We start from the raw sequence: 15027 nt of genomic DNA, 5'->3' as shown, positions 1-15027 counted from the left end.
AAGAAAATGATCATGTCAAACAAATCTACTAGCAGTGTACTAATAACGGTAAAATCGACTTGCAAGAAGAAAGTAACTTAAATACCACATTTGTTGGAAAATGAAATCAATCAAAAAATGTTCTAACCAGAGATGAAGTTGATTCAAATGAAAGAAGTTCAAATCAGGGTGAGGTGAACCCAATAAATGAGATGTCGATAATCCCAGGAAAAATCAACTAGCAACAATGAAGGAAATCGATTGAAAATAATTAGTTAATTCCATTGTTAAGATTTCAACTTGGATATCATTTGTTGCCCAGGTACATTCTCTTGGAGAAATCGACCTGCATGTTAGGATGTAAATAAGTTCCAATTAAACAGAACCTTTTTATTTGAGGGGAATTGAGGTCCAAAAGAGCAGAGTTCTTGGCAGAGGAACAATATAACTGCAAACACCCATTCAATATCTATGACTGTAGATTGAAGTTCTGCAACCTTGGAATCACTATTGAGTACTTAACCAGAGCTGTAGAATCATTGGTACTTTATTAGATTTGATATGCAATACAATGCTTGATTCGCCTTGATTCCCATTTATTCTGTTTAATTTCTGCATACTGATTCCTACTGATACCATTCCAACTGCTTGAAACAATAACATTTTCAAAAGGTCTCTTTCACTCTCACTTCAATTAGAACAATACCCCTTTCTCTACTACATTCATGCACATATGCTTACATTTCCAATTCTGCAGATTGGTTTTCATGAAATTAACCAATACTTGTTTTGCATCTAACGAATTCACATAACTAAACAAAGCACTGAAAATATCACCAAAACTGAGTGGCCTCTCTAGTATTACAAGAAGATTTATTCAAAAGAAACAAGAAGTTATTTTAAACTACCCTAGAACAAGTCCATGTTGATGCTTATTTATGACATGCCACAATGTTGTCCATCAAAATATTTTCCTAAAAACTGTCTCTATATTGGGTTTCAATGGTAGGAGTTTTAGAGTTTTCCCTGATGATGACTTGATTTTAAAATAACTTACTTACTTGGGACCATTCACCCTTAATTTCAGAGGTGGCCATGGTAGAGGAGGCAGGCACTCATCTAACAGTCGAAAGCCCTTTACAAAGGGGAATGGTACCAGCATAGAGAAGAAACACAGACGGTTTGAAGAGGATGATGGATCTGCCAAAGATGAACGATCAAATAAGGTCCAAAATCTGGAAAATGATGGTGAATTACAGGCATCTGAGACTTCCAAAGATGCTGAGGATAATTGAGCACCTCAGATGATTCAGCAGACCATGCCATACGCTTTATTTTTTTATTATTGATTATAGCTTTATTTTCTTGAACAATTTTTGGGTTTCATATTGTATTTCTTGCCTTTTCTTTTTTCCCTACAAAAGGTGTAGGCATTAAAAATTTTGAAGTTAGAGATGTAGGATAGTTTTAATGTTTTGGATTTGAAGGCTGAATTTTTTAAGGTGTAATGTTATAGAACAGCTTTGCAATTACCTGAACTCGAGAAGCAGCGTTTCATGGCAATAAAAAATTGCCAAAATATAAATACTATATAATTATACGTTGAGCTCATATATTTTCAAAATCTGTTAGATTCTTACAATTATTATTCTTTTAGTGATGAGATTAGTATGTTGTTAAGTCAGCAGAATGGTACCTGTCTCTTCATGTTATTATGTAGCAAAATGGTACCATGGAAGGAATATGACCCACGAACATATAGTGGTGGAATTTTACACAACCTAAACCATTCTTATTGAATTTTGTGGATATTGTCATGATTATGGCTTGGTAATTAAATAAAAAGGAATTAGGTTCAGTCCTTTACAATAAGTGATGAATATGCACATTAGTATGGTGACAAGGTCTTTAGTTATTGCTATTGTTAACCATAAATCCTTCCATCGATGGAAACATTTCTATGGATGAAAAGTGAAAATGCAGTGTGGTGTGTGCTGTGATATCCTTGAAGATGAATAAATGCATTCTACTGTGTAGCTTTTAACTTTTGATTCTCATTAATACCATAGTATTCACCGGTACACCTTTGCATTGTCTTCTGTGATATTCAACCTGAATCTTGAAAACCCTGCATCTGTTCATTCCTGATATTATGCAATAAAAATTGCTAGTGTTATAAATGAAATTTGAAAATTAGACATGGCTACTCTGTTTTAATAGTTGGTGAATGCTAACCATTAACTATTTGAACCCTTGGTCCTTTTCTTAGACCAAAAACGCATCAGGCATGGCCCTTATGGCGCATCAAAGAAGGATCTCAAGCTTCAGCACATTTGATCCATTTGATCAATCAACCTGGCATCCATGAGAACTGGTTAGTAGTGGGTAGTTCTTTCTACGGTTCTCTCCACCACTTCTGAATTGACAATATAGTAGCATTACCAAAAAGTTACTCTTCTTGGTACTTGTCTACCCAGAGCAGTGTAATGAACACCGTAGATCCATTTTCACTATTTACATGAGATTGACAGTAAAAAGTAGAAATGTGGACACGACACTGAAAAAATCAGCATGCGAACAAAAGATGCCAACTAGTCAAACATTGCTCAGATCTGCAGCCAAGATAATGGAGTACTGACATCTTGATCTTCCTTTCCACCCATGAGCTTGCTTCTAACTTCAAGGAATGCTTTAACGAAGTCAATGTTATTGTTCAATCCCCTAGTTTTCATACAATCCTTAGCTATTCTTTGAGGTCTAGCATAATACGTCACATTCCTGGCCATATAAGAATATGAAACCACTGTGGCCATGGGAAACTTATAAAGCAACCATAAACAAATGTATTGCTGGCAACAAAACTCACTTCTTTTAATCTTGAATTAAAAGCTTGATGAATTGCTACATCGGCGCAGTCCGTAATCTTCCAAAGAATTGTTTGTTGGCAAAATGCCCACACTATGATCTGTGCTACTAAGTGATACCGTATCATCATCCACCCCAAGCATGGCAAGGGTGAGATGGGTTTGTATATCATGCCCCCCCTGATTTTCTACAATGTCATCCTCATCTGAAGTATCCATATCCTTGATCATTGTATTCTGGCACCACGCCCAGTCAGTCCTCTCATCTTCTCCTTGTAGTAGTTTTAAAATCTGCCATTAATCATATCTTGGTATTAAAGAGTAAGCAGAGATGAACAGATGTGGTTAACATAGAGTGTTTTATAGCTAAAAGAAAATGTAAGAGAAATTGCACCCTAAAGTAATTTTTGCAGGTAAAGAATACCCTCAAAAAACACACAAGGTAGCAAAAACAAGCCCCTGAAGCATATAGAAATGAATAGAGGAAGATAAATTACTCGGCTCATGCAAGGACGGTAATGAGATGTTTCCCTTAGACAAAGCGTAGCAGCAAGCATCATTCTATGCATTTCATTTGTATCATAAACATTTTACAAACATTTGTCAGCAAGACTTTCCATATTCCCATCCTGTAAGAGTGGTCTTGCCTGGTTTCAACATTTACAGAAGGTTAAACATGAGCCCCTAATAAGGATAATCAATATAAATAAACATGAAGAAGAGAGTCAACTGTAAAAACCAGGACTTACCCACATAATCAGGCTTTCTTGACCCTTGGGACTTGCTGTATCAATTGGCTTCCTTCCAGTTATTAGCTCAAGAAGGACCACACCAAATGCATACACATCCGTCTTCTCATTAACCTTTCCATAAACAAAGTATTCTGGAGCAAGATACCTGTCAAACTACAATCACAATTAGTGAATTTACAAATTGGATAGCTTTAATCTGAAAATGGCCAATCGAAACTGGGAAGATGCTTACATACCCAAATGTTCCTAAAACATCGCTGCAAGTGATATATGAAGATGTTGGTGCCCACCTTGCAAGCCCAAAATCTGACAACTATTATAATAACACGCACATTAATTCTGTTGAAATTTTTCATTAGTGCAGAATTCCAAGTTTCAGTTTACAAGTCTAGATCACTAAGATCTCTTCAAATACTGAATTGTGCAATTTAGTCTTGATTCTTCTTGCAGTAAAAAGATTTATACCTGTGGTTCAAACTCTTCAGAAAGCAAGATATTGGAAGACTTTACATCTCCATGAATGACAGATTGAGAAAAGCCATTATGCAAGTAATCTAATGCTTCAGCAACTCCTACAGCCACTTTTAATCGCACTTTCCAAGGAAGTATTGGCTTTTCCTCTCCTCCTGAAAAATATATACATAGTCAATAGCTAGGACTATAATCAAATCTCAGAAAAGAGAAAATGAAAGACCCTGCCATACAATACATAACACTATGATGCTTAAAACGTACTACTGCTTAATATTTCTACACGATTTCATGATTCTTAAAATGCAATACTATTGAGTATATACCATGGAGATTCTCTTCAAGGTTTCCTCTGGATACAAAATTATACACCAGAAGGCGGTTAAGGCCTTCTGCACAGTAACCGATAAGTGTAATGACATGGTTGTGCTTCAATAGAGTAAGAATCTCAACTTCAGAAAGAAGCTCTTGCTCTGTTTTGGATGATGAATTCAAGATTTTCACTGCCACCGATTGTCCATCAGGAAGAAATCCTCTGTACACCTTACTGCAGCCTCCTCTTCCTATAAAATTCACTGCAAGAATAAGGATGTTACATAATTGAATTGAGTTCACAAGGTTAATATACATTTCAAGGGAAATTTCCCATTCAAAACAGAAGCACAGAAATGAAAAACTCCATGAGGAAAACTACAAATGCAACCTGTTGAAAAACCAGAAGTAGTAGATTGCAACTCCTGATATGTAAAATGCCTGCAGGTTTTACTTTGACAAAGGAACTCTAATCTCCTTGCCAAACAATTTTCTTCTCGATCAGAATCATTCTGCTGACTGCAAGGAAACCCTTCTTCTTTAGAGCATGCTTCAATTGGTGCTACCTCATTTGAAGACCGAGCTTCATGTTCATAGTTGCAAACCTTCTGCATAATCTGTCCTTTCAAATGAAGCTCTCCAGTTGCCTGTGTAAGCCTATTTGGAAACTGTAGTGCCCATTCAACTACAGATGTTTGTTTTGATGTAGACTGTGGAGTAGGAAGCTTGGTCAGTGAATCGGCTCCACGTAAGAGGGGCCATCCAGGTACTGATTCTCCTTTCTCTGTAATCAGTCCCGAAGTCGCCCTTTTGGGAACCTTTTGGTTAAGAACTACCCACTACTAACCAGTTCTCATGGATGCCATAACAAAAGGGAGAAGCATGCCAAGGAAAATAGCATGAGTAAACAAGAAATTGAAAAGGAGATTTATGAGTTGAAGGAGAGATTCAACATAGTCAAAATGAGGCTTGAAAGAGAATACCAAAGGTAGAGATGGGACCTAAGGAAGAAGGCCAAATTACTTGTCAGAAAAAAGATTTTAAGAGGAAGACCCCTAAAGCTAGAAAGCTAGGGAGGAAGATGAAGCACCTGTTGAGCCTAAAGTTGAATTAGTTCACTATTTTGAACCAGAGCAGGGAATAGTCCTTGATGATGAGGAAGATGTTGAAGAGAGACTATCAGAGAGTCTCATGGACTGCATAAAGAGTTCAAATCAACATATGGATTTGTTGATAGAAGATATGGTGGAAAAAGCATCACAACAGTAGAGGGAGCTACACAAAGAGGATGTCGATGAGACAATAAATGAAAGTCTCATGGGAGGTTAGCTAGAAGTGCTCGTAACATATATACCATATGGGGCTAAAGAGCTTGGTGATTATGATACTGATGCTATGTGTATAGATGTAGATGATAAGGATTTTCAAGAGGGACAATCATTCATAGTTGTCATAAGAATAGAAGAAAGAGAAGGAGTACCTTCCTAAAGCATGGAAGGAAGACAAAATTTGATGTTGGAGGCATCAGAAGAGGCCAGGTAACCTTTTATTTTTAAAATTGGTGAATTTTATGTGAATGCATGCTTTGCATGTGAGGAGAATGGACAACTGGTCCAAAAGGAGAACGAGAGCACTAAATTGATCCAAGAAATCCAAATTGAGGTAGTAGATGATAGACAATCCTCAAGGAAGGATGAGTTTCCAAAAGGAAAAAACAATGCATAATGAAGCCAAGATAACCTTGCAAGCAATTTTCAGAAGTGACCATGGATCCTAGCAGCCATGTGAAAGATGGATAACAAAACCAAGTTTATGTTAAGACAAGGAAGGAGGCAAAATTATCCCTCAAATGTCATTAAGGAGGAGGCCTTGAACAATCAAAGAATGCATCTATAAGAGAGAAATTGTAGAAGAGGGGATGAACAACATCATGATGCAATGTTCTTTAGAGATCGGTTGATCAATCCAAGGTTTAAGGATTGGCTTGAGTAACATTGTTCAAAGAATGCAATCAATAAGACAAAGGTGTCGAGCTTATTGCTGCAACTGGAGAGCTTGGTTCAACAACAAGAATTATGAATGTTGGCACCCAAGGTATAGTACAATTAACCACAAAGAGAGACTCATTGTACTTAGTTGTATTATATAGACTATTGTATAGACACTCTATATAACAGTGCAACTTGTCTTATAGCTTTACTAATTCTTTAGCAACAGTGCAATTTGTCTTCTTACCCTCCACAAGTCTTAACAATCAATTCTTCAATTATATGTTTAGCACCCTTCACTTGAAGATAGGATAATTCTTCCCATCAAGCTTAACGTTGGGTAGAGGGATGCTTTAAGATGAAGCTATCCTCCCCCTTGCTCAACAATTCTCTACAGATCTTAGAACAGAACCAAAGGTAATCTCAGGAACAGCGTACTATACTACTATGACAAAGAACCACAATTCTGAAAGAAACATCAGTTTGGTTAGGATCTTCAAACAGCTACCAAGGAATCAAGCAAATGCTGCTCTGCAATTCCAAGACTTCAAGTATCCAGATGCATTGCATTGCTCTATGGCACATCAATGAAATTAATTAAGCATAGAAATAACATCTCTATGTAGCGGCACTTAAAATATTACAAAAGGTGATCATTCACTGAGGTACATTCCAAAAAATATATAATTATTGTTGCCACATCATCCAGATTTAGAATAATAATCTATTGGAATGGACACATTGATAAAAATTCCATTGTTGAGTTTGGGTTTGAGTTATTTCTTCCTCTAACTGCTCTCCAAAGCTAACTATTCAAACCAAGTCACCCTTCAATGACATACAACTCACAAGGTTCTCAAAGGCAGAAAAATCAAAAGCGTATAACAGTTAATATGTCCTTTACTGCTCCATTTTCAGGTGAAAGATTCTCAGTAATATAAACAGATCTTCCAATAGTCAACATTTAACAACAACCAAGAAAATATAGGAATCCACCAATAAACTATAATGCAAGGTCTTTTTTCTCTTTTCGAAAGGTTTCCATGAAAAACTTGTTCAAATTCATTTGTAGAGTAAGCACATAAAACGTTACTGTAATTAACCTTGAGCATGGAACATAATTCTTCTTAATCTCCATGATATTCAAGAATCAAACTCCAATGGTAGCATTGGCTTCAACACGTCTTCCTTTTATCCGTTCAAAGCTGCCATGGGTCATGATGGCTTGATCAATGATCGCATGCTCTTAAGACCAACAGTCTATACATAATTAGACTACAATCTATACAACAGTCTATACAGACACTGTGTTCAATCCAGATTTTGATTACAAACACCATTGAGGCCATACGGTATCTCCAATTTTTCACATCATTGAGGTCATCAGTATCTCCAGTTTCAAACAACATTCAGGCCACATTTGCTTCAAAGTGCTTACAAGTATTGTCAAACGGCAGTACATTCTAAATTTACTCATATTACACTTGAGAACTAGAACACATACCGCTTGAGAAGAGAGCTGCTGCCGCTTCAAGTACCTCAAGTGTAATATGAGTAAAGTTAGGCCTAAGCACCTTTATTATTGAGATTGAGTGCTTTCAAATACCAGGAGACAGGTGTGTGTGTTGACTTCAAGTTTGGCCTGGGAGAATTATTACACACAGATTCTGTGAGGTTTCAAGGCACAGTGGGAACAAATCTTCAACTAAGGAGGTTGAGAACTGTCTAGTGACCTAGAACAACTAAGTGGGTTATGCGAAGATATTTATTAAGGGTGGTTGTGTTGAAGGTAGTAGGGAGGTTTAGAACGCAAGACAGGGGCAAGTATAGTCACTGTGAGAAAGAACTTGTGGAAAATCTGGGAAAATCAAGATTGTTTGTTATGTCAAAGGTCAAAGGAATAGAGCAATTGACTAGTGGGTCATAACGTAAGGTTCCACAGTTAAGGCTGCTAGAAAAAGGGACCGGAAGAGCCAAAAATGGGAAGGTGAATGAATGAGATGGACTACGTTGAATGATGGAAATATGAGAGTAGCCAAAAGGTATGCATTAAGTGGTACTAGAGCAATATTGATGCTCTTGGGGATTGACAAGTGATTGAGGAGGTTTCTGCAGTGAACCAAAAAGATTTATAAGATTACTCGTGAAGAAGAGACATCAAAGTTGAGACAAAGAAACCAAGAAAATTTTGGGCAAGAGGAACCTAAGAAAAAAAGTGAGGAGAGAAAGAGATTGAGAACGGAATACAGGATTGGAGCATATTAAAGAAGTACCAACCAAGTGTAGAGCTAGGAAGAACTGAGATATTGAGACCTCAGAGGTTAAGGAACTAGTAGGTAACTGGTTTGTATTTTTTTTTAAATGTATACAAGGAGTTAATCCTTACAGTGGTAATAGTAGAAGGAGTGGTAACAGAGGACCAATAAAGTTCTTAAAGTGTATGGAAAGAAACTTACGACAAATAGGCTACAAAACAAAACATAGAAGGTTTCTAGCTGAGGTCCTCAAAGAGAAGAGAACAAGTGCAGTTCTCAAAAGGTGAGAAAAGTGTAGAAGCCATAGAAGACCAGAGCATGCTCAAGTGGGTTCCAGAGGAGGGAACCAAAGGAATACCAAAAGCCTAGGTTGAGGTGAAGTAGGTGAGATATTGGGTAACAAGTGACGGAGAAGAATTGTTAAAGGGGCTTGAGTGTAGCTCACAATGAGCAAGAGAAAGCTCACAAGAAAGGAGGAAAGAAGATTGCTACTGATGGACATAATTCAAAGAGAGGCCATAACAAAAGGGAGAAGCATGCCAAGGAAAATGGCATGAGTAAAGAAGAAATTGAAAAGGAGATTTATGAGTTGAAGGAGAGATTCAACATAGTCAAAATGAGGCTTGAAAGAGAATACCAAAGGTAGAGATGGGACCTAAGGAAGAAGGCCAAATTACTTGTCAGAAAAAAGATTTTAAGAGGAAGCCCCCTAAAGCTAGAAAGCTAGGGAGGAAGATGAAGCACCTGTTGAGCCTAAAGTTGAATTAGTTCACTATTTTGAACCAGAGTAGGGAATAGTCCTTGATGATGACGAAGATGTTGAAGAGAGACTATAAGAGAGTCTCATGGACTGCATAAAGAGTTCAAATCAACATATGGATTTGTTGATAGAAGATATGGTGGAAAAAGCATCATAACAGTAGAGGGAGCTACACAAAGAGGATGTCGATGAGACAATAAATGAAAGTCTCATGGGAGGTTAGCTAGAAGTGCTCGTAACACTAACATATATACCATATGGGGCTAAAGAGCTTGGTGATTATGATACTGATGCTATGTGTATAGATGCAGATGATAAGGATTTTCAAGAGGGACAATCATTCATAGTTGTCATAGGAATAGAAGAAAGAGAAGGAGTACCTTCCTAAGGCATGGAAGGAAGACAAAATTTGATGTTGGAGGCATCAGAAGAGGCCAGGTAACCTTTTATTTTTAAAATTGGTGAATTTTATGTGAATGCATGCTTTGCAAGTGAGGAGAATGGACAACTGGTCCAAAAGGAGAACGAGAGCACTAAAGAACTGAGTACAATGGCAGGCAAATGTTACTAGATAGGAGGTGGTTCAAGCAGACACGCCACCTTATGTTCCAGCCATTCTCTATTTAGCTCTACTGGCTTTCTTATACCTATACCAGGAACCTGAGCCCACTAGGAAGCCTTTCGCTCTTTTAGATCGTGTAATGCAATCTCAGATCTTCACTTCCTATGCCCTGAAACCAACCCTATATCTGTGTCCTGGCACTTCATAGAAGAAGCATTAAGGAAAGGCTATCTCGGCTGGGTGCTGCTGGTTTGAAAGAGCAAACCTACATCAACTCTAAAATCATCACTTACATCTGATCAGACCATCTCATTGACTAGAGAGATTGAATCCACTAGACTACCATCGATAAACAATCAACCGAACATCAACTAGCTATCACATAAAAGAAACCAAAAGACACTTACCGCTCCCACCGGCCGGCTGATGGAAATGGACTGACTACCGGAGATATTCGTGTTATTTCGTCTACACTGGTTTGTACACGAATGCGTGGGTTATACCGAGTACTTGGTGAATTATAAACCGCTGCAAATAAGAAACAAGTTCCATGAGTATAAAATCAACAAATACAAATGAATATTACATTTTTTATCATCACCCAACGAACAAGAACCAAACAAAACTCAAGTCTAAGGGAAGGTAAAGAAGTACCATGAACAGGTATACCCCATCTTCCGGAAAGCAATTGCAATCCCTGAGAAAAGAAATCATGAGCCGTTCAAATCCAAGAAACCCGAAACCAGAGAAGAATAAGCTGATTGAAATCTGAAAATGCAAGAATATCCCATCGAAACTGTTGCTGCTAGATTTGTGAACTAGGATGAAAAAACTTATTTCAAAACCATTTTTATACAGGGACCCAGGGAGCCATATACACCAAAACAGCGGGCTGAATCCGTCAAAACAGGGAGCCGCCCTCCATTTCAAAATAAATCTAACATCCATGACCAAATCGACCCTCATCCCATGACCAAATCGACCCTCACAAACCACTCCCAGGACCAAATCGACCCTCACAAACCACTCTCAGACCAGAAAACCCAAACTGTAAATCAAAATGGGGGCGATTTTGATCAAATACGATTCCGCAAATATCAAAATGGGGCTATTTTGATCAAATCCGATTCGGTTAGTTTATCCGCCCTGGGCTAAAATAAAAAAATAAATTAATTTTTAAATAAAATATGGGCTAATTATATATAAAAAAAATTATTATTTTAATTAAAAATTCGCCCCATTAAAATATAAAAAGCCTTAAATTTCGCCTTTGGGCTATTATTCGCCCCTAAAATTAACCTTGAGCTAAATGTACCAAATGTACTTGGATCTTGTTGTAACCTTTCAATGAACGCGCACACTTCTTCATCATTCTTCCATTCATCACTTGCTTCATTTATCCAATCTAGATGGATAATAGAAATGGCACAAAGCAATGCTTCCACATCCTCATCCTTTCTTGAGAGTGCATTTGCCACAACATTTTGCTTTAGCTTTTTGTAGATGATTTCAATGTCATAAACCAAAATATTTGTGACCCATTTTTTCTTCTCTGATTAAGATAATATGTATTATAAAAAGTATTTGACACTATCATGATCTGTTTTTACCTTGAAGTGTCTTCCCATTAGGTAGGGTCACCATTTCTTAAGTGCATGTAGTAGTTCCAGCATTTCCTTATCATAAATAGCTTTGTTTAAATACTTTCCTTTGATTGGATAAGTTTTGAAAGAAATGGGTCTTTCTTCTTGCATTAAAACAACACCAATTCCATTTCCTGAGGCATCACATTCCAAGATAAAGGTTTTTGTAAAATCTGTCGTAGCTAAGACCGATGCTTAGTAAATTGTCTCTTTAAGACCTTCAAAGGCCTACGTTGCTTCTAGATTCCATGAAAATACATCTTTCTTCAATAATGTTGTTAGAGGTGTGGCTATTCTCCCATAATTCTTAACAAACTTGAGCTAATACCCTCTCAACCAGAGAAATCCTCACAGATGTTTTATGGATGTGGGAATTTTCCATTCCTTAATGGATTTATTTTTTCTAGGGTATAGCTTCACACCTTCATGAGATACAATATGACCCAGATATTCCACCTCTTGTACACCAAAGAAACATTTGGAGATTTTTACATATAATTGTTTCTCCTCCAATAGTTTGAACACCTTATGAACATGTTGAGCATGATCCTTCCAAGACTTAATGTAGATTAGTATATCATCAAAAATTACTAACACAATTTTTCTAAGGAAGGGCTTGAAAATGGAATGCATGTGGCCTTGAAATGTAGAAGGTGCATTGGTAAGGCCAAAAGGCATGACCAAAATTTCATAATGGCCCTCATGAGTTCTAAATGTTGTTTCTAGAATGTCTTCAGTCTTCATTCTGATTTGATGATATCCGAAACGAAGATCCAACTTGGTGAAGTAAATCGATCCATGCAATTCATGTAATAATTCATCAATGACAGGAATGAGAAATTAACCTTTGATAGTGATCTTGTTGATCTCCCTATAATTTAGACACATTCTCCATGAACCATTCTTCTTGTGCACCAATACTACTAGAGAAGAGAAAGAACTTTGACGAGGTTAAATTATACCAACCTATAACATTTTTGCAACCATACATTCAATTTCACTCTTTTTGGCATAGGGATATCTGCAAGGCACGATGTTGGAGGACCACCTCCTGGAATCAAATAAATAGCATGATCATGATCATGAATAACTGGGAGGCCTTTGGGAGTTTAAAATAACTTGGAAAGTTTTTCCAAGACTTTTTGAATGTCTGGAGAAATAGATGATTTTGATGTGGGAAACTCTAGCAAATATAATTGTGCAATTACACCTTGTTTTTCTTTCATTAGAAGATTTTTCATTCCATTAAAGCTGATTATATTTCCCGGTTTCTGTTTGATACCTTGTAATTCAACTTCCTTTCCTTCTAAAAAAAATTCTTGAAAAGTTCTTTAAAATTAAAAGATATTGTAAGCTATTTAAAATTAAAAGATATTGTACCCAAGGATTGTAGCCATTGGACTCCTAGTACAAAATCAACACCACACATTATAATAATGGAAATGATTGGGATATTCAATACACATTCTCCCATGGATAGCTTGATATTATGGCACTTTCCAAAGAAATTTATGGTTCCTCCACTTGCAATCATCACTTGGCACTCTAATGATGGATATAAGAAGAAATTCAATTCCTTGGCTATCTTACAATGAATAAAATTATGGGTACTACTTGAATCAATCAATACTATTACCTTTTTCTCCTTGTATGTCCTTCTATCTTGATAGTTTGATGAGTGGTAATTGTGGCCAATACATTACAAGATATGGTCGGATTCATTTCTTCTTTCTCCAGGGTTTGTTCCTAGTGTATATCCTTTTCTTCCTCCTCTTCATAATCTATGTAAAATAATTTCTTCTCAGCACACTTATGACCTTTAGTGTACCTGCTATGACAACTATAACAAAGCCCTTTTTCTATTTTTTCTTATAATTGTTGTGGTTTCAACCTTGCAGGTTGTGGAAGACTAGGGGAAACAACACTTCCATGTTTATTGTTGTGAGTGGTAGGATTCCTTGTTTCCATCATCTTTCTTTCCATTTTTCTTTCCAACCTGAATGCTTTCTCCAATGAATTAGGTTCCCAAAGGTGAACCTCATGTTGGATGTTATCCTTTAAAGTCCCCATGAACACATAAATCGTATGCTCCTCTGGAATATCATTTGTCCCTATATTCAATTTTCGGAAGTCCTCAATGTGCTCCATCATTGAACCCTTTTTTTGAGATATATTAATTGGCTAAAAAAGGTGTTTCTTTTTCTATCCTCATATTGTGCTACCATTCCTTCTGTAGGAATGGCCCAAGTGATAATTTTTTTATGAGAGAAAAGCTATTGCTACCATACAAACTGATTTGGTTCCAAATATAAAGTTGTAATGCCTACCTTTTGTGTGTTTTTCACATTATGGAGATCGAAATATTTCTCCATCTGTAGTATCCACGTTACGGGATCCTTGCCATCAAACTTCCTTGTATTGAACTTTGGAACAGGATGGGTATTCAATCCACCATTAGAGTCTATGAAATCATGATTAAAATTTATTTTGTTCTCATCATGAGTCTCCTTTTCTACACTTTTGCCATTAGTAACCATTTCTTCAAATCTTCCATGTTTCCTTTAAGTTTTTCTTCTATACAATCCATCTTAGTTTCCACATATTTCTTTAAATCATTCATCTTAACTTCCACCCCTTTATTTAAACCATCGATATTATCTTTGACATTATCCATATTAGCTTCCATGCCATCCATATTAACTTCCACGCCTTTCTTTAAACTATCCATCTTAACTTCTGTTACTTTTTGTGAGAGTGAATTTTGTTGCACTTGGTCACATAATTTTAATATATCATGTTACATTTCTTCCTCTTCTTTATGAGCCATGTTAGAGCTTTCAAGTTTCTTACTAGGTGTTTTCATTTTCTATCATTGGGGCATCAAGTAATAATAATAATGCTTCACTATGTCCTTTGAATTCCTTCAAACTAATTTTTCAAACCAAACTTATGCAAAAATTTAAAAAAGAACTACATAGTTTTCACTTTGTAAGAGCTTGATATTGAATATTTTATATCTCTATAAATTTGGATGGCCAAGGTCTTAAATTGGGCCTTGCGGTATCCCTCTGAGTCTTCTTTCCAAGCCCACAAGTCCGATCAAGATTGGATTCTCCAAGGAAGAGTTATCTCGAATCCCCCACAATGACCTGATTATAGACTAGTTTAGTAGAGAAAATTTATATGAAGCGCCATGTGTCACTGTTTCTACCTTAGGACTTCAAATGAATACAAAAAAAACTACAATTCGTCCTCTTTCTGTAAATTTTTATGAAATTGCAATACGATGATCAGAGAGAAAATTATGATGAGTTTCCCCAGGTCACCTGTTTGAGATATAATTTGGGACCATGGAAAAACCATAACATCCTCAGACCACATCTTTGAAATTATAGCTATAAAGGATAAAAAAATTAGACCCGACTTCCCGAATTATTTTGG

General features: G+C 36.6%; 1 protein-coding gene across 1 annotated transcript; it reads right to left on the bottom strand.

The window, feature by feature from the left end:
* Window positions 1-2517: 2517 nt before the first annotated feature.
* LOC149157889 (protein kinase STUNTED-like) lies at window positions 2518-4696 on the bottom strand. Its single transcript, XM_089433812.1, has 6 exons — window positions 4393-4696; window positions 4061-4221; window positions 3832-3908; window positions 3593-3740; window positions 3341-3490; window positions 2518-3134 (listed from the first exon to the last, which is right to left on the bottom strand). Exons 1-5 carry the CDS (start codon window positions 4694-4696, stop codon window positions 3434-3436), a joined length of 747 nt encoding a protein of 248 aa, XP_089289938.1. The 3' UTR covers window positions 2518-3134; window positions 3341-3433.
* Window positions 4697-15027: the final 10331 nt, after the last annotated feature.

This window comes from Pinus tabuliformis, chromosome 5_2, assembly GCF_031772625.1.
Source record: "Pinus tabuliformis cultivar Carrire ecotype Pingquan chromosome 5_2, CPIR1, whole genome shotgun sequence".
In the NCBI taxonomy this organism is placed as follows: domain Eukaryota; kingdom Viridiplantae; phylum Streptophyta; class Pinopsida; order Pinales; family Pinaceae; genus Pinus; species Pinus tabuliformis.
This window is presented reverse-complemented; position numbering and strand designations above follow the sequence as displayed.

Excerpts from the sequence above, each read along its gene's own strand:
- LOC149157889 (XM_089433812.1), bottom strand. The coding sequence starts at position 4,696 with ATGTATATTAACCTTGTGAACTCAATTCAATTATGTAACATCCTTATT. Across the intron at positions 3,909-4,060 it reads CTGAAGAGTTTGAACCACAG|TTGTCAGATTTTGGGCTTGC; the intron begins GTATAAATCTTT and ends TTATTATAATAG. Across the intron at positions 3,741-3,831 it reads GATGTTTTAGGAACATTTGG|GTATCTTGCTCCAGAATACT; the intron begins GTATGTAAGCAT and ends GTAGTTTGACAG.